Source organism: Sebastes fasciatus, chromosome 6, assembly GCF_043250625.1.
Source record: "Sebastes fasciatus isolate fSebFas1 chromosome 6, fSebFas1.pri, whole genome shotgun sequence".
NCBI classification, from domain to species: Eukaryota; Metazoa; Chordata; class Actinopteri; order Perciformes; family Sebastidae; genus Sebastes; species Sebastes fasciatus.
Window position 1 is genome coordinate 22133513 of NC_133800.1, and position 26429 is coordinate 22159941.

General features: G+C 41.0%; 2 protein-coding genes across 2 annotated transcripts; both read left to right on the plus strand.

The window, feature by feature from the left end:
- Nucleotides 1-361: 361 nt before the first annotated feature.
- On the plus strand, nucleotides 362-4370 carry nfu1 (NFU1 iron-sulfur cluster scaffold homolog (S. cerevisiae)). The gene is made up of 8 exons (XM_074638445.1): nucleotides 362-498; nucleotides 2232-2332; nucleotides 2433-2568; nucleotides 2988-3054; nucleotides 3148-3265; nucleotides 3369-3432; nucleotides 3537-3711; nucleotides 4014-4370. The coding sequence occupies exons 1-8, from the start codon at nucleotides 440-442 to the stop codon at nucleotides 4050-4052; spliced, it is 759 nt and encodes a 252-aa protein (XP_074494546.1). The 5' UTR covers nucleotides 362-439; the 3' UTR covers nucleotides 4053-4370.
- A 2086-nt stretch (nucleotides 4371-6456) lies between these two features.
- gfpt1 (glutamine--fructose-6-phosphate transaminase 1) lies at nucleotides 6457-24622 on the plus strand. The gene is made up of 19 exons (XM_074638446.1): nucleotides 6457-6589; nucleotides 9766-9873; nucleotides 10639-10746; nucleotides 10856-10981; nucleotides 11108-11166; nucleotides 11266-11400; nucleotides 11513-11574; nucleotides 11661-11740; nucleotides 11820-11928; nucleotides 12080-12243; nucleotides 13779-13874; nucleotides 14174-14271; nucleotides 14475-14595; nucleotides 14974-15131; nucleotides 18322-18436; nucleotides 18894-19021; nucleotides 19410-19577; nucleotides 21182-21343; nucleotides 22745-24622. Exons 1-19 carry the CDS (start codon nucleotides 6583-6585, stop codon nucleotides 22787-22789), a joined length of 2049 nt encoding a protein of 682 aa, XP_074494547.1. The 5' UTR covers nucleotides 6457-6582; the 3' UTR covers nucleotides 22790-24622.
- Nucleotides 24623-26429: the final 1807 nt, after the last annotated feature.

Sequence of the window (26429 nt, forward strand, 5' to 3'; positions counted from 1 at the left end):
GAGGAATGCATCTTATGTGTGTAAACCAATCCTTTGGTCAATAATTGTATTGTAGTGTAGTGTAATATTATATAATAATGGCAGGAGGGGAAATATTAGTGTTCTTAGTCACTTCTGGAAAGTGGCATTGGTTTAACCAGTGAAGATCTGAACCACTTCGGACGTCATCAATGACGTAATTGGTCTAAAACGATACAAGCCTCGATACACGCGTCGCAGAAAACTTCCTGGATTACTCGACACACGCTCCGAAGCCTCGGCACAGCACGTAACATCACTAATGATCATCCTATCATTCTGCCTTGAATTAATAAAAAAAAAAAAAAAAAACGGCTCTCGGACGGGAGCCGGCTCTTATCGTTCACTTACAAGAGCCGGCTCAATGAACCGGCTCGTTTCGGACCAACACATCTCTAGTCTTTAGGTAACCATAACAAACATGGCTACGTACAGGCAGGTCGGCAGGTTGTTGGGTCTTTCAGCAAGACTTTCACGTCCGTAAGTTTACCTGTTTCTCAATTTGTGACAGTTTGCTTTGTTTAATGCTTATACGAATGCATCTTCCTCTCAAGTACCTGACGTTAACTGTTAGCAGCTAAGATGCAGAGTGACGCAGAAGCAGTCAGAGCAGCATGATGCAATGAACCTGTCTTATCGTTTAAACTCTTTACATCAGAGTCAGACAGTTATTAAAGCTGTTTGGACACTGTTCAATTAATGTCCTACTATAAACAATTATTTTCCTAATACAACAACATTAGGTTTACAAATAAATACACCCTCTTCAAGTCAAATGTGTCCATGTGCGCATCTGGATGTTGCACCGTTATTATAGCAAACATCCAGTCAACTTTCTGTGAGTGTACAGCAAGCTCTGAGGTCTTGACTCTGACTGGACTCTCTAGTGTAGCTTTGATTTTATGTTTGGAGTTGTTTTGTTGGAAAATATAGCTTTTTTTCTCACTGTGCAATATCATTTTCCACTTTCCAATTTTGTTAATAGTCTGTTTATTGTCAATACTGTATATACTGCTCCTATTTTTATACTTCCTTCTATTTAAATGGTTCATATTTTGTTACACTTTGTTTAGCTCTTCTTTTTTTTTACTGTGTTAGCTGATGCATCTTGTTTTTTTGCACTATCCCCTTTGCTGCTGTACACTGCAAATTTCCCCACTGCAGGACTAATAAAGGAATATCTTATCTTATCTTATCTTACCTTATCTTTTGCAAGTCACAATTCTACCTCAAGATGCTTTTTTGTTTAGTTTCTTTACTATCACTGTTGTAGGCACTGTTGTCTCCCATCTCACGCACTACTTTGTCATTCTTGTCATTTTATTATGACAGGAAAATGACACTTAGGAACTTCCAGAAGTGATCACCATTAAACTAATTATGCCACTTCTGATAACAATTGGCTGAACCAGTTATGTTGTATGATTATCATAATGAATGTGGTGAATAGTTTTTTGCAATAGTTTGTGGTTTTTATGTAGTACCTAATTTTAAATCACCATTGAGATGTCTGGTTTCATTTTGACATTAAAGCGTCTCTATCAGTTGATGCGTGTCAAGAAAGCTTAATTAATGTGAAGTTGTAAAACAAGATGGTTAATACTTTTTGTTGGCACCAATCCTAGGACGAGAGGCGAGGTACACCCTGATTGAGTCACCAGTCAATCACAGGGCTGACACCTATTCACACTCACAATCACATTAGCTGCCAATTAACCTAACCCAGAACTTTCTCTCAGACGACAGTAACACCATGCCACGCATATAAGATCATATACTGTATGTCCCATTGTGTATATCTGGATGTGTTTTAATTCAAGTATTGATTGCCATTTTTCATTTTGCCAGATAAAGGCACTATAGAATAAAAGTGAATGTAGTCAAAGACATGTATTGTGACTTCTCCTTGCCAAGGACAAGACAAATGATGACTAAAGAACATAATATGTGCAGCATGAGTCATTGCAGGGCTATTTTACTTATTGCCCTAAGGACTTAAGTGTTGTATTATCACTCTGCACAAAAGGGTTTTAGTGGATAAGTTTTATGCAAGTGATTCCTCTCTGAATGTGCTAGTCCCTACCATGTGGTAGGGAGGAAATGAAAAAGGCTTTCATGGGCAGTGAACATTCTGTTTTTTAGTAGCATAAATGTGGCAATGAATTGTGATTTTTGCTGTAGTAACCTTTTGAATCTCTCGTTTGTGTTGTCAGTCTTGCAGTCAGTGGATATCAGAGTGCTGGATTACACTGGCCTTCACATAACACAGCAGTCCCAAACAGATGGCCACAAAACCCCCATTGGGTTGTTCCTGGTTTGTATTCTTGCAGCATCCTTGCGGCTGTCTAACTTGGAAAAACACTATATAATGACTGAATTTACATTCTTGTTCTTTATGTTTTGTCTCCTTCCAGGAAGGACCATGTTTGTGCAGACGCAGGACACACCGAATCCAAACAGCCTAAAGTTTCTGCCCGGTCGTACAGTTCTTGAAACAGGGACGATGAATTTTGCCAGCCCTCGCGATGCTCATTGCTCACCCTTAGCAAGGTATATGACTTCTTAAATACAAGGTTACTGAACAGAGAGTGATACATTGATTTCTCAGCAGGGAAAAGCACCTAAATGGAATGTAGCCATTATAATAATTAGTTACACTTGTGTTTCGTAAGATTTTTTCACCTGCCATACCAGTTGCACGAGAAACAAAGCAACACCTGTACTCACGGAATAAGAAATAAGACTCCTGTGTGCTCCTCAGGTTGTCCTTGAGTCTGCAGACACTGTACTTAAAGCTTATCTGTCCAGATCTGTTTCTCTTTTTAAGCATAATATCTGTTACTGGTTTGGTTTGTATAGCATCGTGTTTTTTTTAAATATTTAAAAACATTTTTAAATGTTTTAAGTGTCAACTTTGTATTTCATCCCACATGTAATAAAACCTCAGTAACGTTCTGTGTTGTCTACAGACAGCTGTTTAGGATTGAGGGAGTCAAGGGTGTCTTCCTGGGCCCCGACTTTATCACCATATCAAGGGTAAGACCAAGTCAAGTTCACATGAACCTCGCGTTGTAGCACATTAGAATGTCATTGCTTGGAATAGCTCGTTTTCCTTTTGTCTCCATTTAGACTGATGAAAATATGGAGTGGAAAGTAATGAAGCCCGATGTATTTGCTGCCATTATGGACTTTTTCACTTCTGGACTTCCTGTGGTCAATGAGGACAGCACGCCTAGCGCAGATACAGGTACGGATTTCAACCAGCTTTACAGGAAAACAACACTGAAATAGACAGAATGGGTAGGGCAAACTGTTTTCTGAACGCCAAGGAATCCCCACTTGTCTTTCAGCACCATCAGAAGATGACGACGAAGTAGTCGCTATGATCAAAGAACTGCTGGATACTCGAATAAGGTAGCTGCTTGTGAAGATGCACTCTGATACTGTATCAGCATCTGTTCCCTGTTACCATGGCTTTCTGTCCTTTCTCCACACTTGTCGATGCTTTTCTTCCCCAGGCCAACAGTGCAGGAGGATGGAGGGGATGTTGTGTATCGGGGGTTTGAGGACGGCATCGTCAAACTGAAGCTGCAGGGCTCCTGCACCAGTTGTCCAAGTTCCATTGTCACTTTGAAGAGTGGAATCCAAAACATGCTGCAGTTTTACGTCCCCGAAGTTGAATCAGTGGAACAGGTCTGTTTTCCCACCAGAGGATATGTTGTAAACATGCTGCATATATTAGAGTGGCTAAGACTTTAAAAACAGATGTTTTATGGTGTACTTTTGTTACTTGTATAAGCACTGTATTTTTAAATTACTTTTTAGGATGTAAACTGGCACATGCCTTGTCATTACTCAAACCTGCCAGCCACAATTGGCACACAAAGTTGCAGGACAACCAAACCCTTCAAAAATGCGTGACAGAAAATATGGGGTGGGAAAAACCTGTGCTACTTTAAAGTGTTAAACAGAACTTGTTATTATTTTTTCCCCAGGTGAAGGACGAAGATGAAGAAGAGGCTGCTCAAGTTTGAAGTGCACTGAATCCACATTTACACATTCCTCCCTCCTACGGTCACCTGTTTCAATGCGAGCCATAGTTGCAATAAAATGAGCTGGTGTATAGCATAGCTGTCTTCATCAGTCATCCAGATGTTATCATTGATTTTGGTGGCTATTTTCTGGGGACAGAAGAGTTCAGTCATAAGCACTGATGACTGTAGAGCTGACATACATTGTATTTATTATTTCACATTGTTATACCTTTTGAATCAGCCACTAGTCAAAACAGCCTTAAACAGGCTTAAAATACATATACTGTGTGTATATAAATAAAGTTTGTTGAAATATTGTGACTGTCATGCCTCCTTATGTATGCTCCTAATCTGACAGTATTTTGTTGTGTATGTGGAGTGATTAATGTATGTGCTTAATATTACAGACAAGCATCTTGTAAGCAAATAAGTACAAGTACAGTGCAAATGTACAAGATTACAGTTGTAAGATATCACAATCATAGTATTTTATGAACTATACATTATATACACTGTCATTTTCCATGTAGAAATGCCTTAGACAAATATGTTGGTTAAATGTTATTCCATTTTATTAAAACAAAATGGATGTGGTAGTCTCTACCAGTATTACATTATTCCATACCTGGTAGTGTAGAGATGGCGTTGACATACTATTTATACAATAGTGTACTGTAGAGAGATACAAATTTGCAGAAAATATCATTTAAAAGTCAATAACTTAAAGGAGTTGAAGAGTTGTGATTTTGTGAGTTTTTTGGTGACTTGCCCAAAATTTCCAAAAGATGTGTGGGTTGAGCTGGAGAACTTTGGACTTGAGACAAGAAGCAGTATTTCTAAAATCCCTGCTACTTCCTTGGCGTGCACTGAGTTAACATGTTATTGCCAAACGATGAGTCAATCGATGTAAACAATAATCTACATTAATTATAGTGCTGCATTGTTTTGCCAGATTTTACATCTGTGTGCGGTTGGCAGAGAGCACAGGCCTGTCATTACTTAGTAATGTTGACTTTATACTTGCTGAACAGCAGCAGCAGCAGCAGGGGGGTCTATCCTGCCCATGCCCAGCCAACATGGTTATGTGGGCCCCACATGGGTTATGCTAGGGGTACCTGGATACCAAGAGGGTATGTGCCCAAAATGGGCATCTTATCTGGGGCCCACTTGGGTCAACTAATGTGGGTTCTAGGTGGGTCACTAATGGGAAATTAGTGTGTGGGCTCAGAATGGGCAACGCAAATGTGGCCCAGTTGAGTCAACTAAATAGGTCCCACATGGACTCCCCCAAGTGGGATACCCATGTGGGTCCTAGGTGGGTCACTAATGGGAAATTAGAGATGGGTTTTGGTTTATGTTGCCCAGATTGGGCCCAAATAACACCCAGTGTACTCCTGCATGAAACCCACAAGGGTAACTGGCATGGGGCCAACATGGAAACTGGACAAACCCCCTTACAACCCATATTTCAGCCCATGTAGTCCCCATGTAGTACCCACATAAAACTTAAAGCACACACAGTTTATAGTCTAAGTATATAATATATAAGTCTAATGCAGTGAGGGTCCAAGTGCAAATGTACGATGGAGTATTAGGGTCACATTGAGGGAAAAACATCTGAGATTTCCAGAATCAAATCAAAATATTACGTGAAATTTTTTTTAACATTCCGAGAAAAAAGTCATAATTTTATGAGAAAAAATTGTAATATTACGAGGATAAAGTCATAATTTTACGAGAAAAAAGTTGTAATATTACGAGGATAAAGTCATAACTTTACAGGAAAAAAGTCATAATATTACGAGAATAAAGTCATAATTTTACGGGAAAAAAAGTCGGAATATTACGAGAATAAAGACATAGCTTTACAAGAATAAAGTCGTAATATTACGAGAATAAAGTCAGAAATTTACGAGAAAAAAAGAAAAAAAACATGTAGAATTACTACTTTATAATATTCTGACTTTATTCTCCTAATATTCTGACTTTATTCTCATAATATTTTGACTTTATTCTCATAATATTAGGACTTTATTCTCATAATATTTTGACTTTATTCTCATAATATTATGACTTTATTCTCATAATATTATGACTTTATTCTCGTAATCTCAGATTTATTATTTTTCCTCAATGTGGCCCTAATACCCTGTCGTACTGTCGTACCATAGACCTACAACAATGATAAATAAAAATGAAAATGTAAACAAAAAACAGTTATTCATTTCCAGGGAGCCACTGGAGAGGAGCTGAAGAGCCTCATGTGGCTCCAGAGCTGCAGGTTGATGACCCCTGTATTAAAGAGAACAGGTCCCGCCCACCGGATCTGCATCCTGATGCCACGTCAGGAGTGCCTGCGTCGGTAGGTGCAACCTTGACTGACAGGCGGCTCGACCAATCAGAAGGCGCCATGGAAGAAGGCGGTTTGCTCTGAGTCACTGTGACAACAAGAGGAGGCGACTCTTAGCTTATATGTGACAGGCGTTTCTCAGCTACCAGAGGAGCTGTAACTGGCAGCCAAGCTGTAAACATGTGTGGTGAGTACTGAATAAACTCTACATTTATATTATCCAGTGTTGAAATATATAGTATTTGATATTTTACCAGAACAGCATCGTTAGTTTAGGAGCTAAAGGAGCTAAGTCAGTTGCTAAGGGAGGCTAACCTGAGCTAGCTGCTGCTGATGCTGTTAGTTAGTCCGCCTAATATAAAGCAACCCACTGTTTCATGTTGATGTACATGCTGTAATGTTATGTGTTTTCGGAGTTGTGACAGTGTCTAATGGTAAGGCGATATCTGGGAGTACTGTTAACATGTTTCCTTCCTGGTAATGCAGCTTTGCGTAGGTTTGCGGTGACGTTACGTCCATCACGCAACTCTCCACTAAATCAATGTGGTTTGTTGATTCAGAGTTAATGTGTCCAGGTAGCTATGAGTTATTGCCATTATGTTTTTAATTGGGAGTCTTCCACACTGTGTTTTGCTTACAAATGAAAGAAAAGAACACTGGTTGGATGTAACACTATTTTTTTAAATTTATTTGCACATATATAAAACTGCACAAAATCCAGTCAATGAAAAAAACAAAACAATAAATGTATCAGGAGAGGTCAAGAAGCCTTACAGGCTTATACAAAGGACCTCCCTCCAACCCCAGGAGAAAAAAAAAACAATAACAAAAAAGGAAGAAAGATCTAAACTATCATCATTTTAAAAATACAACAAAAGTTAAACAACAGCAAGAAGTACACAAAATGTGCAGAAAAACCAACCAAACAGTGGAAAACAATCCAATAAAACAATGAAATGCATATAAAAAAACAGTACAGAAGAAAAGAAAATATATCTAAACATATTTATTTTTTATTTACTTATTTGCACATATATAAAACTGCACAAAATCCAGTCAATGAAAAAAAACAAGAAATGTATCAGGAGAGGTCAAGAAGCCACAGGCTTATACAAAGGACCTCCCCCCAACCCCAGGAGAAAAAAAACAATAACAAAAAAGGAAGAAGGATCTAAACTAACATCATTTTAAAAATACAACAAAAGTTAAACAACAACAAGAAGCACACAAAATGTGCAGAAAAACCAAGCAAACATAGGAAAACAATCCAATAAAAACAATGAAATACATACAAAAAAACAATACAGATGAAAAGAAAATATATCTAAACATATCAAAAGATAATTAGACATCATTAATTAAATGTGATGATAATTTCCTTTTAAAATGTTCTCAGGCTAACGAGCTCTTGATAACATGTATTTTGGTGTTCCATATGTGTACACCACGATATCTGAGGGAGTACTGGCCAACACTAGTGTATTGCTGTCACACTGCAATAACTATTATTGAGAAAGTACCTGGATATTATTTATTTTGTCATAATGACAGTTTGGGAAATGTAGTTGAGATCTGTCCCTCTCTCACATTGTCTGTCTTCTTCTCTCTCACGCCTGATAACCGATGCCTCTCTGTCTCTCATCACTGTCACTACAATCTCTGTCTACACCTATCAGACCTGATAGACTAGTTGGTATTCTTAGAATATCAAAACAAAAGCTTCCCTATTAATATCTACTGTCACAGCAAGATGTCACTTTGCTTGGGTTCATGTTTACTCTTCACAGACCTATTTCTTAAGGTTAGTCTTGTGAGTTTTTCCTTCTTGCTGCAACACTTTTCCTTGGCGATTTTCTCCACATTTCCTTCCCCCATCACCTGCTGTTGTGAATGAATGCTCTGTTGAGCCAGGGAGCCCTCTGGCTCTATACTTGCATTTATCGGTTAGTGCTGCTTAGCCGTGCAACAGGGCTTTATTTCATGCCTCCCTTTGGCTAATTGACGTGTCAAACCTGTCAGTGTAAGTTATTCGCTGGATAAAGATTGCGCTGGCTGTGGATGCCAGATAGCTGCAGGAAAGACTGCTGATTATTGCTGAAATTTGTCATTGAAATGCTCAAGTCTTGATTCATGTGGGACTGATATTGTACCGTAAAAGAGCTTTGTAATTGTACACAGACAAATTTAAGTCGGATTTACAGAGTGACACTGTAAACATTTTTAAAATCGTGCTAAGAGGATTTTAATGTGCGGTCATAGCTATAAGTATCTTGGACCAAAACATCTTGAGTTAGATTTCTTGTGTTGCTGTGACACTCCCTGGGGCAGGAGATATCAGCCTGCGAAATGTCAAGTCCATAGATATACGTCCATTGTCTCTAAGCAGGTCTTACTGTCCAGAGGAAACAGAAATCTATTTTTTTTTCAGTGCTCCTGTAAGACTGGTTTCTTGTACACAATAGAGTTTAGACTTATAGTCTAGTAAATGGTAGAGGTTGACATCAGTAAGTAATACTTGTCCCACTTTCACATTTCTTAAGGAGTCACTTTACATTCTTCTTGGTTTCAGCCTTTACATATTCATTCTTGTCATTAGTGTTGGTCAGAAAGTCAATATTATCATATATCGACTTCTGGTGGAATCGTGTTGTGACGGTATGATTATAGCATGTTTTGGTTTTACAAAATTCAGCTGTACAACTAAACATTCCAAGAAAAGTTTTGTCTGATGTAATGACAGTAGAACACAGATTATTTTCTGTGATTGATTTTGCACACATTTGTCAAATCAGGATGTATATTTGATTAGAGCTGCAACAATTATTGATTAATCGCCAATTAATCGGTTTGAGTAATTTTTAAGAAAAAAAAGTCAAAATTCTCTGATTCCAGCTTCTTAAATCTGAATATTTTCTGGTTTCTTTACTCCTCTATGACAGTAAACTGAATATCTTTGACTTGTGGACAAAACAAGACATTTGAGGACGTCACCATTTTCTGACATTTTATAGACCAAATAAGTGATCGATTAATCGAGAAAAAAAATCAACAGAATAATTGACAATGAAATCAATCGTTAGTTGCAGCCCTGTATTTTATATCCAAAATATTCATATTAATACAGTATTGTGATATTGATTTCAGCCATATCACCCAGCCCTAGTCCTTTTTGTTCCATCCACATGGTGCTACAAACTCATTTTGGGGATACTAGCATCAATTAAGCATTGAGAGGCAGCTGCGAAACAGCGCTGAATCAACAGCTAACGAACACTTTCACATGGATGTACCACTCTTGACAGGCAAGGCTTTATATTGAAACACATCACTGAATCTTGACATTTTGTTCCTTCCTCTCCCCAGGAATCTTTGCCTATCTCAACTACCAGGTGCCAAGGACTCGCCGTGAGATCCTTGAGATCCTCCTTAAAGGTCTGCACCGTCTGGAGTACAGAGGCTACGACTCAGCTGGTGAGAGAGATGGAAAAGGCTCATATCAACAACAACAACACACTTTCTTTTCTATTAGGTCTCTTTCCTTCACTGTCCCCTCACTGTCTGCCTGCGGGACAGTTATTCTGATAATGCCAACAAGTTGCTGATGGTATTAACAGTGTGTCCAATGTAGCGTTAATGCAGCATTAAACTCGTCTCATCAGTCACACTTGATGTTTTATTTGTTCTAATGAGTTAGGAACGCAAAGCAAGACTGATGTTCACTCTGAATAATTGAACAGCTATTTTCTTGTTGCTGGTTTAGACTTACTGCGTCACTAATGGAGCTAATTCACTGTATGTGAAGTCCATTTTGCATTTCACGCAGCTCTTAAAGTGTTTATGCTTCCACGCTGGTGACAGCCGTGGCCGGAGGCATTGTGTTTTTGGGTAGTCCGTCCGTCTGTCTGGACCATTCTCGTGAACGCGATATCTCAGGAACACTTTGACGTCCACTTGCACTCAAGGATGAACTGATTCGATTTTGGTGGCCAAAGGTCACTGTGACCTCACAAACTGGCCATAACTTAAGAATTAATATGCTAATTATGACAATTTTGCACAAATATCTTACAGGATAAAATGATGAAGTGATGACATTTTAGACAGACATGGGTGTAAACTGCAACTTGACTGGTGGGTGGAGGCATACTGTACAACCGCGAGGTGGTAATTCTAGCTTATAAGCAAGGACTTGTGATCACTATAATTCTCATGCTATTCTTTTTATTATTTTGTTAGGTGTGGGAATTGATGGTGGCAATGGCAAAGACTGGGAGACAAATGCGAAGTCTATCCAACTGATCAAACAACGTGGAAAAGTGAAGGCTCTGGATGAGGAGATCAACAGTGAGCTGAATCAACCATTAACAAATGAAGCCTTGTTGATTTGACATCCTGTACACTGTGGGATATTAAACATCGTCTGTGTTGGCGTGTGTTTGTTTGACCTTTTTAGAGCAGCAGGATATTGACCTGGATGTGGAGTTTGATGTTCACCTCGGCATTGCTCATACCCGCTGGGCCACCCACGGTGCACCAAGCCCAGTTAACAGCCATCCACACCGATCTGACAAGAACAATGGTCAGTTGTGATTAAAGATGGAAATGCAGCTAAATGTTTTACCCTGTATTCCACAACAACTCAGTCACTTTTTTGACCTGGTTGCAGGTATATCTTAAAGTTTCTGATAATCTTTCTGGTCTGCAGAGTTCATTGTCATTCACAATGGAATTATCACCAACTACAAAGACCTGAGGAAATTCTTGGTGAGCAAATATTTTCATAAACTATGGTATTCCAGACATTTGTTCATCACTCTGACAGGAGGACTAACTCTCTCTCTCTCTCTCTTTCCAACTCCACAGGAGAGCAAAGGCTACGAGTTTGAGTCAGAGACCGACACAGAGTCAATCGCAAAGCTGGCGAAGTACATGTATGACAACCGGGAAAATGATGACCTCAGTTTCGCTACACTGGTGGAACGGGTGATACAGCAGCTGGTAAGAACCTGCTCGTGTATGCACATCGCTGCTCCTGTATGCACATCGCTGCTCCTGAAGTGATCAGCAGATAAAAGAACCTGTCTGATGTGTTTGTTTTTCCACCTGCCAGGAGGGATCTTTTGCACTGGTCTTCAAGAGCGTCCACTACCCCGGAGAGGCAGTCGGCACAAGGTACACTCCCACTGATGCTGTCAAACTGTTGCTGTGAGTCATTGCAGATTGAAGTATTGTTAGCTCATAAAAATGTTGCTGTTCAGGAGGGGAAGTCCCCTGCTGATGGGAGTGAGGAGTGATCACAAGCTGTCCACAGATCATATTCCTGTGCTCTACCGCTCCAGTAAGTTTACATTTCTGTTTTTAGTCTAATTTGTTTGATTGCACAAGTGTGACTGAGGTTTTCTTTTCTTCTTCCTCAGCCACTAAAGAAAAGAAGGGCTGCAGTCCCATTGCCAGGCTGGACCAGGACACCTGCTTGTTCCCTGTGGATGAGAAATCCGTGGAGTACTACTTTGCCTCTGATGCAAGGTAAGCAGATACCCGTGTCTTTGCACGCCTTTTACAGCATCCAAATATTTTCCATGAAGCACGCTCCCCAGTTCATACGTCTCCGCTATATCTGTGGAGTGTAATTCAAATGTTTGATGTTGTTTTTGGTCCGTCTCTCTCGTCACGACAGCGCAGTGATCGAGCACACAAACCGAGTGATCTTCCTGGAGGACGACGACGTGGCTGCCGTGATGGAAGGCCGCCTGTACATCCACAGGATAAAGCGTAGGGCCGGAGACTACCCTGCTCGCGCCATCCAGACCTTGCAGATGGAGCTACAGCAGATCATGAAGGGTGAGTGGAAGGTCAGCCTTTTATCTGTTCATTTTCCCCCACCATACATTTCCCCTGCCCGTATTTGCACATAAATCATTGGTGAACTGCCTTGTAATTTGTTCCTGAACCCTGTTGTTATTGTGTAAATATTAATGGGAGACTGGCTGCTTATATAGCTTAGTGAGCTGGCTGTTAACGTCCAGCCTTAGGCCATCCTCCTTATCATCCAGCTAGTTAAAACCCTGCTGGATCAGTTGCACCCCCAAGGAAGCCACTGTCATTAAAATGACCCCTGAGTTGCAGGACTTTATCACCCTCACCTTACCTCTCTGACATAGAGGGCAGTCAGTATGTAATAGGTCCGGACAAACCGACACTCGCTCACGTTAAGCACACAACCTACGCACCTTTCTTAAAGGAGTATAACACATTTTAGTTTAAAAACATCTTAAAAATACATAGATCCCCGATGCTTAGGCCTGTCGGGGAATTAACTTAGGTCCAGAAGGCTGCTGGTCTTGCAATACATTGGCGGAAACCCTGAGACATGAGAGAGGTATCAATCCGCTCACATGTCTCGAGTCTTGTAAAAGAAAGCGAAGAAACTTATTTCCTAAAATGTGAAACTACTACTTTTTAAGGGGACTAGGACTGCATTTTCATTATTCCACTATCTTCATTATTGATCTGCCAAATATTTTCTCGATTAATATTTAGTCCATGAAAAGTCAAAAAGTTGTGAAAAACTGCCATCACGACTTCACAGAGCCAAAAGTGATGTCTTTAAATTGCAGGTTTTATCCGACCAACAGTCCAAAACCCCAAAAATATTACTATCATACAGTATATGACAAATAGGAGCAGCAAATCCTCATATGTGAGAATCTGGAACCAGCAAATAGTTAATCGCTAAAATGTATTGATCAAATCAAATATAATTGTTTGAATTATCCTGCTGCTATGTGTGAATTTTTGTACTTCCTTCTTCTCCATTGACTCTTCCTCAGTAATCCAGCAGAGGGCAGAGGTAAACTGATGTTGGCTGCTCTTGACATTCCTTTGTGGTCCTGTCATTACTCAGCCTCTCTCCTCCGTTTCAGTTTCTGGAGCCTTTCTGCTGAATAACCTAATTCGCATGACCCAAATTGCTGTCAGCGGCAGGCTGAAAAAATGCTCACATATTTCAGTGTCACAGTTTATTATTGATGGAAAACCACTTATCTCCCTGATGTCTCATGTTTGTTTTCCTTCATTAAAGGGATGACTTACCCTGTGGCTCTGAATATGTTAATAAAGCAACAAAAAGACAGTAACTCCCTACATTCCCCAGGAAGCCTGATTTATCAGTAAAACATTGTAAAGATGTTCTTACTTCTCCAGAAGTGGTTTGAGTTTTCAGGTTAATGTGTGTCAACACGACCCTTCTCACACGGCCTCATGTGGGCTCGCATTTTATACATCATCACTGTTTTCTTAAGAGGCATTTATCTTTTTTTTTTTTTTTTATACTAGTGTTGGAAATGTTCCCCTGATTTCTGATCCTCCCACCACAGGCAACTACAGCTCCTTCATGCAGAAGGAGATCTTTGAGCAGCCAGAGTCTGTGGTCAATACCATGAGGGGGAGAATCAACTTTGAGAACAACACAGGTTAGTTTTCCCAGTGGGGCATTAATGTAATATAACCTCTATAAATACACTTTTTCCACTCTGTCCCATCATGCATGTTGCTCAAACACATACATGAACACACGGATTATTTCAGTTGCATGTCAAAATAATACGATTTAAAACAAGGGGAGTTCAGTTTGTATCCAAGATGAAATTGGTTAGATTTCTCACAGTGATTGTTTTCTTACAACGGTCTCATGTGGGCTCTTTGTGGCCCTTTTTTAATGAGGTGGAAACGAATGGAGCAGAGTGATGGATTAGCTGCTTTTCCTTTTCAGTGACACTGGGTGGACTGAAGGACCACATCAAAGAGATCCAGAGGTGTCGGCGTCTTATCCTCATTGCCTGCGGCACCAGCTACCACGCCGGGGTAGCGGTGAGTAGCCACTAACCAAATACTTTTATTCTTCTTTGGCGTACATTCACATAATGGAAACTGTCTGCCATCCGCATTGAATCCATCAGACCAGCAGGTCATGTCTGTATTGTGGACACAGGTGTGAGGTTTGTGCGCTGGCACATTCTCCGCTGGCTTGTTTAAACAGAGTGATGCTGAGCAGTGCTCTGTTGCTTTCCCAGACCCGCCAGGTCCTGGAGGAGCTCACCGAGCTGCCTGTCATGGTGGAGCTGGCCAGCGACTTCCTGGACAGGAACACTCCCGTCTTCCGAGACGACGTCTGCTTCTTCATCAGCCAGTCAGGTGGGGTAGCCGGTGCCATCTGGACATTCCCCATTTGTCCACTTTCCATCTCTGGGAGCCACTCCTGTTCCTGCTGATTTATCTTTTCTTGTGCTCATCTTGAATCTTGTCTTTATCAAGTCAAACTTGAGCAGTACACTTGAGTTTTCTGTATCTGTTCTGCCCTGCTGTAGTCTTCTGTGTGTGTTTCTTTTATTATTTTTTTCAAGATGTGTGTGTGATATTTTCGTGGTGGTTTTTCTGTGAAGCTGTTTCCAATCAGTCCTGTGTGGCGCAAAAGCCATTTCCTAACAAACCAATAAATCAGCATTATTTTATTATCAGAACTGTTACATTGCATAAACTGCTATGTTTTTTCTATTCCTGCCAATTCTCCAGGGGAGACCGCTGACAGCCTCATGGCCCTGCGCTACTGTAAGGAGAGAGGAGCTCTGACTGTGGGCGTCACCAACACAGTGGGCAGCTCCATCTCCAGGGAGACTGACTGCGGAGTCCACATCAACGCCGGGCCTGAGATCGGAGTAGCCAGCACCAAGGTGAGCCTGTTTTTTTATGTATTTCAGCCAGCGGCAATATCTGGGAAATGTCTGCAGTATCTACAATCATGCATTTTTCAGATAAAGGGTTAGGTCACACAAAATGCAATACAACTTATTGTCCTCCTTCCCACACTGCTGCCATAAAATCCAGGAACTCACAATAATTCAGACTTTTTAATTAGAGCTGAAATGATTAGTTTATTAGCTGATTAGTTGATCAAATTTATTAATTAATCAGGAACATGTTTGATAATCAGTTTTTAAAGCAAAAATCCTAAGATTTATTGATTCCAGCTTCTCAAAGGTTCTGACAAATTGAATATATTTGGGTTTTGCACTGTTGGTTAGACTCACTCTTTTTTTCTTTTTATATTTTATAGACCAAGAAACTTGGAAAATAATTTTTAGTTGCAGGCCTAGTTTTAATTGGCGTACACCTGCCAATTTTCTAACTCGTCACAGGGATGTTTGCTTACACTTTTTGACAAGACGGACCAATTAGGGAGAATTCAAGTGGATGTAAACAGCTAGCACATATTTATATGTACGTCACCAGATACTTCTAACTTGCCAAGCCCCACTGAACTTATTGTTCAGTTGAGAAGAACAATGTGTCCATTTAATTCTGGTCACAAACACATGTCCATGAGAACTACCACATTTTCTTAGGAGGAGTACCTCGCATCAAATCCCACCAAAAATATTTGCATGGATAGATGGCACCCGGGTCAGAAGTAACATACTTATATATTAGGTGAACCATTGAATCTGAAGAAACTGAACACCAATCTGTTGCATTATCTCATAAGTGAACTCAACGCCCACTGACACTGGATGAAACCCAGATGACAACTCCATCGTGAGTCTGGCCCCGCCTCCTGGAAGCTGACATTTTCCTCCACTCTGAACCCTCGGGGAGTTGAAAAGAAGCCTGATATTCTCATTTCAACTTAGCAAAGCAAAGATCCTCCTTGGTTTTATGCCTCCCCCCACCCACCCCCTTCTCAAAACCAAAAGGATTTGCCAATTTGGAACAGAGAAGTAGTGGAGCCCCAGCCCCAGCTAGTGAGAGTGGAGCAGGTCCCTCCCTGGCCCAGCCCTTGGGCTTGGCTCAGGGATTCTTGCGCTGCTCCAAAGCCCCTGAGCACGCCTCAGAGACGCCATCATTTACTGCTTGGCTGGCTGGGCCACATACCCACACCCAACTCAACCGAATGCTGCAACCTAGCTCATCAAATCGCTGGAGAACACGTATCGCACCCAACTACTAAGGGACCCCAAATTCATCTACGTGGCCTCTGTTTTCTTAGTTTCATGCTAATTTGAGGTTTTTTGTTGACTGGAAAAGAGGGGGGGAAAAAAGGAAAAGAGCTTTTTCCTATTCCTATGATCATATTAAAGATTTATGGAATAAGTGGAGACAAAATACTTTGATGCTATCAAAAGGCAAATCCTACTGGCAGGTCAACTGACGACATGGAGGGAGAGTGGCTTTATGAATAAGCAGAGTCTATTGGGAATTTACATGGTTACAAGTTTGTTTTCTAGTCCACAACCGCGTCTGTTTGAGAGAAATTTGTTCATGTTTCATCTTTATGTAAGGGTGGACAACAGTTGGCATGTTATGCATGAAATGCACTAAATGTGTGTGACATGAACATCAAAAAAAACAAACACCACAGTTTACTATGTGGATTAAATATGTTGCCACATCTGACCCGCCAGCACAGACTGTCAGAGTTTTCAGGGACTGTGGTTAGCGTGTTGTCAGGGAAAAAAGAAGTGTAAAGGTTTTACAGCTATTTTCTTGGCACTAGATACTGGCATTTCTGAGTCTGGAGGGTCCCGTGAAATGACTTGGCTTCACTCGAGCACTGATTAAATCTCCCAAATGGGCATGGAAGGCCTCCAAACGTGCTCGGAGATGAAGGAACAGAGAGAGGGTGGGCGGTGAACGATGACGGCAGGCATGGAGTCTCCGATGTGCTGAGGTTGTTGTGAGCGGTGACATTTCCAGAATGATCAGAGGGTGTGCTCTATGATGTGATGTTGTGTCTTCATTAAGGTTTCCAGGATGAGAAGCGCTAGCTCGAGTGAGCTGAACTGCATGCATTTTAACGCTGCTTGGCGTGTACTATATCCCATCTCTCCTTCTATTTCTCATCTGGTGCAGATTATTAGCTGGAGACAGAGTTCACTATCAAAGCAGGGAGATGAGAAGCACAAGAACTACACTGAAAGAGAGGCTCAAGTCAGGATCTGGTTGATGCTCTTTGTATTCACTATTGAGCTACAAAACAGGAAAACTACTATACCTTCCTCCCACCGTACAAAAGTGAAGCCGTCTTGAGATGTTGACATCATTTGGAGCCAGAGTCTGCGTAGTAGTGATCTGGGGCTGGAGCCGTGGTATCAAGGTCCCGCCTATGCACCCGCCCGAGTCAATCACGAGCCGAGCACGGCCACAGCTTGGTAGTGTGAGCCACCTAGCTGCTACGTTAGCACCGCAGTAGCCGTTTGGCTAGAAAGACACAACAATTAACCATACTATCTCTAGAAATACATTTATGATCAAATTGACACATTCTATTAGATAGACTCGTGACGGCTATGGAAAGTTAAAGTTACATCTCCTCTCTCGTACAATTTCCAAGCCTCCGGCTGTCTACTTCACTAAGAGCAGCCGTAAATCACAGCTGTCAATCATGAAGTCTTAGCCCGTTTTTATAGCATGAAATCACGAATTAAAACCAAACTTGTCCGAAAAATGAACACTTGAACATACATCAGCGTGATAAGAATGACCTAAAATGACAGAAACCATCCTTGGGAAAAATGTATTTGACTTGACTTTGACTTTTTAGTTTGGCCCATGTCCCACCCTCTAACATGGAGGGGGCGGGATTTATGACCTATACTGCAGCCAGCCACCAATCAAGATGTTCAGGATGTTTTGGCTTCACTTTGGGGGAGCTGTCATGTCGTCCACCTTTACATACATAACAAGCAATGTTGTAAATATGTGACCATTTCTACGTTCATGCATGGGTCGTCTGACAGCTGTTTTTTTTTTATAAATCGGTGGATGAGAAAAACAGTGAAATATGAAAATGTGACTCAGAAATTGCAAAATAATGCTAACATTAATAACACATTCACTCTGCTTTTCTGACTTTGTGCTCTGCAGGCCTACACCAGCCAGTTTGTGGCCCTCATCATGTTTGCGCTCTTGATGTGCGATGACAGGATTTCCATGCAGCCCAGACGCCGAGAGATAATCCAGGGCCTGAGAGTGCTTCCAGGTAAATTGAGCCACGAGTGTTCTGGTTCAGCCAGGGAAATCCTGATTACATGTGAGATTATAATGTATAGGGATGGAAAACCAGCTCTCAGAGCAAAGATCAAGTACACCGAAAAGACTTTCATTTTTGTTGTTTGTTCAAACAATCGTCTTAGAAGAGGAAGCCAAGTGATGAGAGCGGATCAGAGGAAGAGAGAGCTGTTGGCTGTAGGCTCTCTCGCGTGCTTCTCTGGATCTAAAGCATATGATGGCATGTCCCTAATGGTAAACTAATGAGGAATGCCTGGCTGCTCTACTGCTCCCTGCCCAACATTATGACTCTGAGACCATATTCCAGGATGTTGACACAGTGTTTTATTCAAGATTATTCATGGTAGCTTCTTTTTTTTTTTGCTTCTAGTATGCCACTTTTCAAAAAATCCTCAATCCCATCTGTTTTTCTGTTACGTTTGTGTTAGATCTGATTAAGGAGGTCCTCGGTTTGGATGATGAGATCCAGAAGTTGGCAACAGAGCTGTACCAGCAGAAGAGTGTACTGATCATGGGCAGAGGTTACCATTATTCTACCTGCCTGGAAGGAGCACTGGTGAGCAATTACAACCTTATTTTCAGCCAGCTTCATCAGTTCTTTGTTTTTTTTCTTCCAATGTATTAAAATTGCTAGGTGTCTCTGGAGGGCTTTATAAAAGTAATACCAGACTGCAAGAAATATTTTACCTTCTCTTTACTCTGAGAAACCCAAAAAGTTGGATATCTGTAGTGAGTTATATTATAGATACGGTACTTGTCTCTGAGTGTACATCTCACTCCTCCTTTTTTGAATATTAAAATACTGAGCAAAGCAGCTTCAAGTCTTGGAAAAGTGGTGTTACTACAGAGATCGACTGAGGTATTGTGTTTTGAAATGTAAAGCATAATGACTACAACGTAATCTTAGATTTTCTTAACCCGTGGGTGTTTTTCATCCTGTGTAGAAAATCAAGGAAATCACATACATGCATTCAGAGGGCATCCTGGCTGGAGAGCTGAAACACGGCCCCCTGGCGCTGGTGGATAAACTCATGCCGGTCATCATGATCATCATGAGAGACCACACCTACACCAAATGTCAGAACGCCCTGCAGCAAATTGTTGCCCGCCAGGTAAGACCCATACACACACCCCAAAAAATCATATGTAACAAATGTTGATATATTTAGTAAATATTAAAGGGCGAATCCATTATTTTTATTATTATTATTATTATTTTTATTATTATTTTTTAGGTTTTTCTATCATTCTCTAGCTTCTCAGTGGTGTTCTGTATGTATTGAAATCCAAACATTAAAATTTTGATCGAAGTACTTATGTTTTAGCGTCAAAATGCTATTTTCCCAAGCCCCTCTAAAAACTTTTTTCTCATGTGACCTGACGTAGGTTTCTGCATGATGACGCTGCTACATATACAGTATATACAGCTTTATAGTCAGTAACTTAGATGGCGGTTGGCATGCTCCCAGTTTGGAGACGCAGACAGGAGTACTGGCACGGAAGCTAAGCAATGTACTGCTGTGGACGCCACGTCCAAAAGACCCACAATAATACAAACAAACTGACTGATCGATGCAGTAGTAAACCAACAACTCTCGTGTTCTGTGAATTAAAATGACTGTTTTTGTGAATGGAGTCTGGTCTGGTAGCTTTGAAGACAGCAATATAACGGCTTCAGTTCCCCGTTGGAAAGGTCTGTTTGATGGCGAGGTAAATCTGTGAAAATATACAGCTATAATCTATATAATATTTTATAGCGTACACTTAAACTGATATCGATATTTTTTTTTTTAGGTGGCTAAAATAAGTTTTTCTGCTGCTCTCGTCCACAGCCGCTTTACCTCGCTATCAGACAGCCCTTTCCAATGGGGGAAATGAAGCAGTTATATCCCTCTCTTCAAAACCACCAGACTACATTCACAAAAGCAGTAATTTTACCTTGCAGAACACAGGAGTTTACATACAACCCCATTTCAAAAAATCCGAACCAACCCTTTCAGTTATTTCCAAACTTAGCACAGCTAACTTTGACTCAGCTCGTGCTGGTGTTCACATTATTCATAACCTTATTGATTAGCTTTGATTAGCTTACTTTACCTACGTCACTGCTTTTCACAATGGCTGAGTGGGCATTTCTATTTGAGAAAAATGTCACCCACCCTTTAATATATCCTGTTGCTGCGCTAAACCCAAATGACTGACCCTGCAGATTGTTCATTTACTCACTAAAATGCTCAGGAAACATAACGTTGTGGAAACTGACTAAGTCAGTTAATTTGAATTCTGATTTTACAAGCAGTTTTTTTTTTTTTTTTTTCAAAAATCTTTTTTATTGAGTTTTTTGCAGACGTGGCAAAGTCAGCGTATCAAATCTAGAACATGGAAGGGTGTCCAACAAGCAAGTTTTGTTTTTTGTGCCATCATTGTGATTCAGAACATCTGAAGAAGCTACATTTCCATATTTTAATTTTAAACTGCCTGAGCACTTGATGACCGCAGCACATTTTGCATGTTAGGTTAATTTTCACAGTCCTGTCTGTGCCACGCCCCTGATCCTTCACCTCAATAAATACAAGGGAGGGGTCGTCTCGGCGTGACATCATGGGCTGTTAGTAATCTGCAGCAGATGTGGATGTTTAAGAGGTGTGAAAATCAACCGAGAGAGATCCAGGTTTAGGAGCATATTAACAGATGATTTGCTCTGTTTGATTTACAGGGCCGCCCCATCGTGATCTGTGACAAAGATGATTACGAGACCGCCAAGTGCTCCAGCCGCACCATCAAAGTGCCTCACTGTGTGGACTGCCTGCAGGGCGTCCTGAGCGTCATCCCGCTGCAGCTGCTGTCCTTCCACCTGGCTGTGCTCCGAGGTTACGACGTAAGTACTGTCCCTTCAGGCTCGGCGGTTACTGATAATCCTGACCGTTTTACTAGATGAGATTTATTACCTCATCTGTCACTTAAGACACAAAAATGCAGTAAAATATCATTTTCTGAACTCCCCCATCTTCTCCACCAATTGCCTCTGCAGTCGTCATTCTAACTAAAAACTTTCAGTATCACCAATATGCCAGAGTTTAAATATGCTGGTCACAATAAGAGTATACAAGTTAAGAACAATGATTTTGACTTTAAGAGAGGGAGGGACTAGCTACCTAACTAGCCAGCCGTCAGTCTCCGGGAGCTGCATCCGTTCTCCTCCCGACGAGCTGTAACGACACACATTACCACACCACTGACGCGTGTTCTGTTGTCGCCATAACAACTAACAAAAATCACCATTTTCTCTCGCCCCCGGCAAATTACCACGTCAAACCGTTCAATGACCCTTCTACTCCTATTCTATTTTTTTGATGCTGCACCTCATTATAAGGGAGATGCGTCAGTGTAATTGTAAGCCGAGTGTCCCTGATCATCTGGCTGTGTACCACTTGACTGCTCTGATGCCAAAGGCACCGACAACCACCACCAGAAATAAACAACATGCAGTGTTTATACAGTATGTGCAGATCTCAATGTTCCTAACTCACTTAAACAAGTAACTTAATTTTGAGTCAAAGTATGTAAACTTGCTAAATCCGAACACTGTGGATGAAGGTGATATTGAGTTTAGCTGCTGCACTGAAATGATTACAATTACATGTAAACACCTCCATGTGTGCACAAATTCATACATTTTTAACTGTAACAAAAACCGTGTTAGCACAGAACCCCAACTATCACTGTTATTAGTGTTATTATTGTTTCTTTCTCCATTTTTAGATGTAGCTTACTATTTAAACAGGATTGGACGAGTATACTTCACTGGCTTTGCTGTATTGCAGGACGTCAAAGTTCGAAGTAAACAGCTTAACTGAAGTATGGCATGTAAATACAGCCAGTGTTGATGCTAGTTTTGGAGCACTTCACTTCAGAGAGATTTCCTAACAGTGCAGCCCAGTAAGCTCTTGTTTTTAAGTCAATAACCATTCATAACCGCGCCAAATCGCGCTGCTGTTCTGACAGAGAAGCAAACATTTATGTGCACACAGCTCTGTTGTGCGCCCAACAGTAAAGCATGTCCAAGTATCTGGAGTCTGAGTGATGAGAAGTGAGGATTTGGGAATTATTAGTCTGTCAAGCTGCCATATCACTGGCTGTTTTTGTTATGATTTTGGTAAATCGTGCTTGATAGATTGACTGTAGCATTTAGTCAACAGCAGGAGCTCTGTGTTGCTTGTTGTCCGTTTATTTGGCCGTTGTTTGTCACGTAGTAAATGATCTTCTGTTTTGAATACAGGTGGACTGTCCAAGAAACTTGGCCAAGTCTGTGACCGTAGAGTGAACCGCACCATTCATCACATAACAACAGAAGCCTGGCGGACGCACATTCAAACACGTACAGATGGCGAGGGAACGTCTGTACGCAGAAACCAAGAGAAAACTATGTCCCGTTTATGTGTCTCGTGTCACGGCTCTTTTTAATGCAATCTTTTATTCAACAGTTGTGTACCTCACTGTTGCATTTCATCTGTATCTCACTGTCTATTTTTCCCAGGAACCTTTGGCATCATTGTCGTATTATTGTTAGAGAAGCGGTTTTGTCTGTGGTGGCGAGGTCGGGGCTGGCGCTGACATATGTTCATAACGCTCTGGGTTTGTGAAGCTGTAGAAACCGACAGTGACCGTGTTTATTTGCGCTGATTAGTCTCACTGGGAGCTGCTGTTAAAGCCGTTGACTGACAGAGGTTGTGTTTTAAAGACCTTACTGGCTCTTTTTTTTTTCTTTTAGTGCAATGATTTGAAGTTTAGTTTGGATATTTTTCTTTGGCAGCTAATCATTTGAAGTGTCTTTACTCCACAGTTGAAGTAAACGACCGCCTTAAATCATTCCAAGCCCCACAGGTCATCGCTTCTTTGTAATTGCAGCTCAGTTTGCCAGTTTTGACTCGCTTGGACTTTCCTCTGAGGCCACGCAACTTACTGCAAGAGCAACATCACAAATTAGATCACAGAAAAACTTGCAAATACACACTGCTGTGTAAAATCTTCTTGGGTAGGTTACAAAAGCTTGTTCTTGTGTATAAACTTAGTGTTTCGGATTTCAAACTCTGGTCTCGGTGGGATCACTTAACGAGAATGAGCCTTGTTTACTGAGCCACCTAAACCAGAGTGTGAGATTTAATTTTGTTACAATAAACTGTTTCTGCTTTTACCGTTCTCTGTACATTATACTCTCACTTTAAAGCTATTTATGCACAATTTAGTGTTTGATTGTTCGTCTCCAGTTTACATTTAAACTATAAGCTGAAGTGATTCAAGTGAGATGAAGTTACTAACCTGAAGTAGAAGTTGCACCCAGTTGCCAGCCCACACCTCACCACCACAAATACTGCAATATTGGGACCATTTGTAGCTATTCTTTCTTTCTTTTGTTATATTTAATTTCCTTTTTTTTTTTTTTTTAAGGACTTTTATATTATTGAAGTTACTCTTGATTTGAAATGTGAATGTCACTGTCATTTGTCCTGTCAAACCAAAATATCTCTACAATGGCTTTGGCTGTTGTAAACCAAAACATATATATTTTATATGTTCATCCTATATTGTAGCCAAACATGTTACTGATGCTGGTAGATGTGTGTGTGGTATGAAGACGCTTTGAGGCCTATACACAGATTTATGGCAGTATGTCATACTGCAGATGTTTATTTAGATAGGTCAGATGCCAGCTGTGTGGGTGATATCTCAAATGTCTGTTTCAAACGCCAAGGATAGATTGGTGTTGTACACACACACAGTTGTGTAGTGAAGAAATAGGAGCTGCTTGTTTTCTTTTCTAAGCCCATCGCATATTTTAGGTTTAAAAATATTTATCTTGCTTTTGCAATCAAGCCTTAACTTGACTTTTGCATTTATTTCCCCCCTCCAACATTGAGCTTCTCCCGAGGCAGTGAAAGGGTTTGAAAACTGGACAACGTTGTTACAGGTACTTTTGTAACCCACATACATGCTGTAAACAGATTAGCAGATTTAGATTTCTTTGACTGGAAGAGGCATTGGCAAAGGATGCTGCACTGAATCTCAGCAGCATCTGTTGGAAACTGTTTGGTTACTGAGGGAGTGGGGCACTGTTTATTAGTGGAACCGATGCAATAAAGTGTCAAGTACTTCCCTTTTTAAGTGTCCGAGCTCATCATTCGATGACGAGGTGCGGTTCAGGGTGTGCGGGCTTGTTCGTTATAATCTCACACATCCTGAAATATTGACAATGATGCCAAATATTGTGCTTTATTACACAGGTCAGCAATGTCATAATTTTATTGGAATAAAAACATACAGTAGAAATCCATTTACAGATTTGGAATGATATTAAAAGTTAAATCATTTCTGGTTTTATGTACATTATATACAAAGAGTCCGTGTACAGAAGGCGTTCAGGGGCTGCTTATGGGTGATGACAGATCCCAAATGATTCCAAGTACCTGTGCAGAGTAACCAGTCACAGTCTGTAAGGTGGACAGTAATGGTCTGATACATCCACATAAAGTCATAACGGTGGTGAGAGCGAACTGTGAATGTCGGCGGAGTGCAGGCACGGCATGCAGCGCAGACTTTAACCACCTCGCAGTTCTCCCTCCTCCACAGCACAGAGGAGAGCAGCTGTTGTCTCTGAAGGTCTTTGATGAAGCCCAGGTGGAGCAGCTCGAATGCCTGTGTGGGTCCAGTCCCTCTCGTGAGAAGAGCACACCTGCCAACAGCATTGGCCTGAGGAATTTGTTCAGCTTCAGCATGGTTGAAAGGTAAAACGCTAAGCTGTTGGTGAAAGCGAGTGCAATTCTCAGAAGGATTTCATTGCACTGACTAACCACAACGACGGCTTCAAGTGCAGCTGCGGAGTAATTACAGAAGACGGCCACAACTCTGAGCAAATACAGCCTCCATTCTCCAACCACAGGGAGCATTGTGGGTAGTCTCACATCCAGAGAGGGCATCATTTGAAGCATTTCAGGTAACATCCTCTGTGCTGCAGTCAAGTCCTTCACTAGCGTGTACAAATGAATCGCAGCTGCTTTATGGTGTCTGAGTGATTGGGTAACTATGTGCAGGTGTTTTCACCACGGTGACCTTCATTAGTTGAGACATGGCAGTGTGTTCCAATACCCATACTTCCTTACCATTTAGTATGACAGAAAAAGATTCAGTATGTCCCAATACAAAGTGTGTCAAACATGGTATGCCAAAAATACCAGGATGTCCTACTACATCTGTCACATTTTGCAGTGTGCAAACCAGCATGCTTTTCTGGCAAAGAGGGTCAAAGTTCAAGGCACAATGTTGAGACAAAGTAGTACATCCCAATTGTAGGCATACTACATGCAACAGTACGTACTTTGTAAAGGCAGCAGCAGTATGTACTAAAAGGAAAACTACGATTTGGAACGTAGCCATAGTAGATATGATTTATTTATTTTTTTACTTGTCACCACAGGTGTAACACATAACACTTAAGAATGGCTTCATTGTATTAACGTGTCCCAGTGAACCACCACTGACAAAACCAGGAGCCTGAACTGGAACACCTAAATGGATCAGAGCCATTGTCAATGTGATTAACTACACCTGTGTTTCTTATGCTATGACGAGCCAAAATGTCAGCTGTGAAAACGGACAACGGTAGGGTGAGATGTGTTGTGTTTCTTCCTCATTTTGAGCAAGGAGGGTGAAAAGAGGAGATTTCACGTGTCATCAACGCGTCATATCTTTGGGGTACAACACATGCACATTAAAATCTGATCTGCACTCACTGAAATTAAGCCAATAGCAATGCACAACCTCAGCTCCAGTTACACTGCACATACGTCATTCCCCAGAATTCAAAACCGTGTCCCAGCCTCTTTCAATAGGCCTTGATTTTGACAGTGCTTTTTAGGATTTTCCAGTAGATCTAGGAAAATAAGAAGTGTAGGTCTAATTTATGCAGC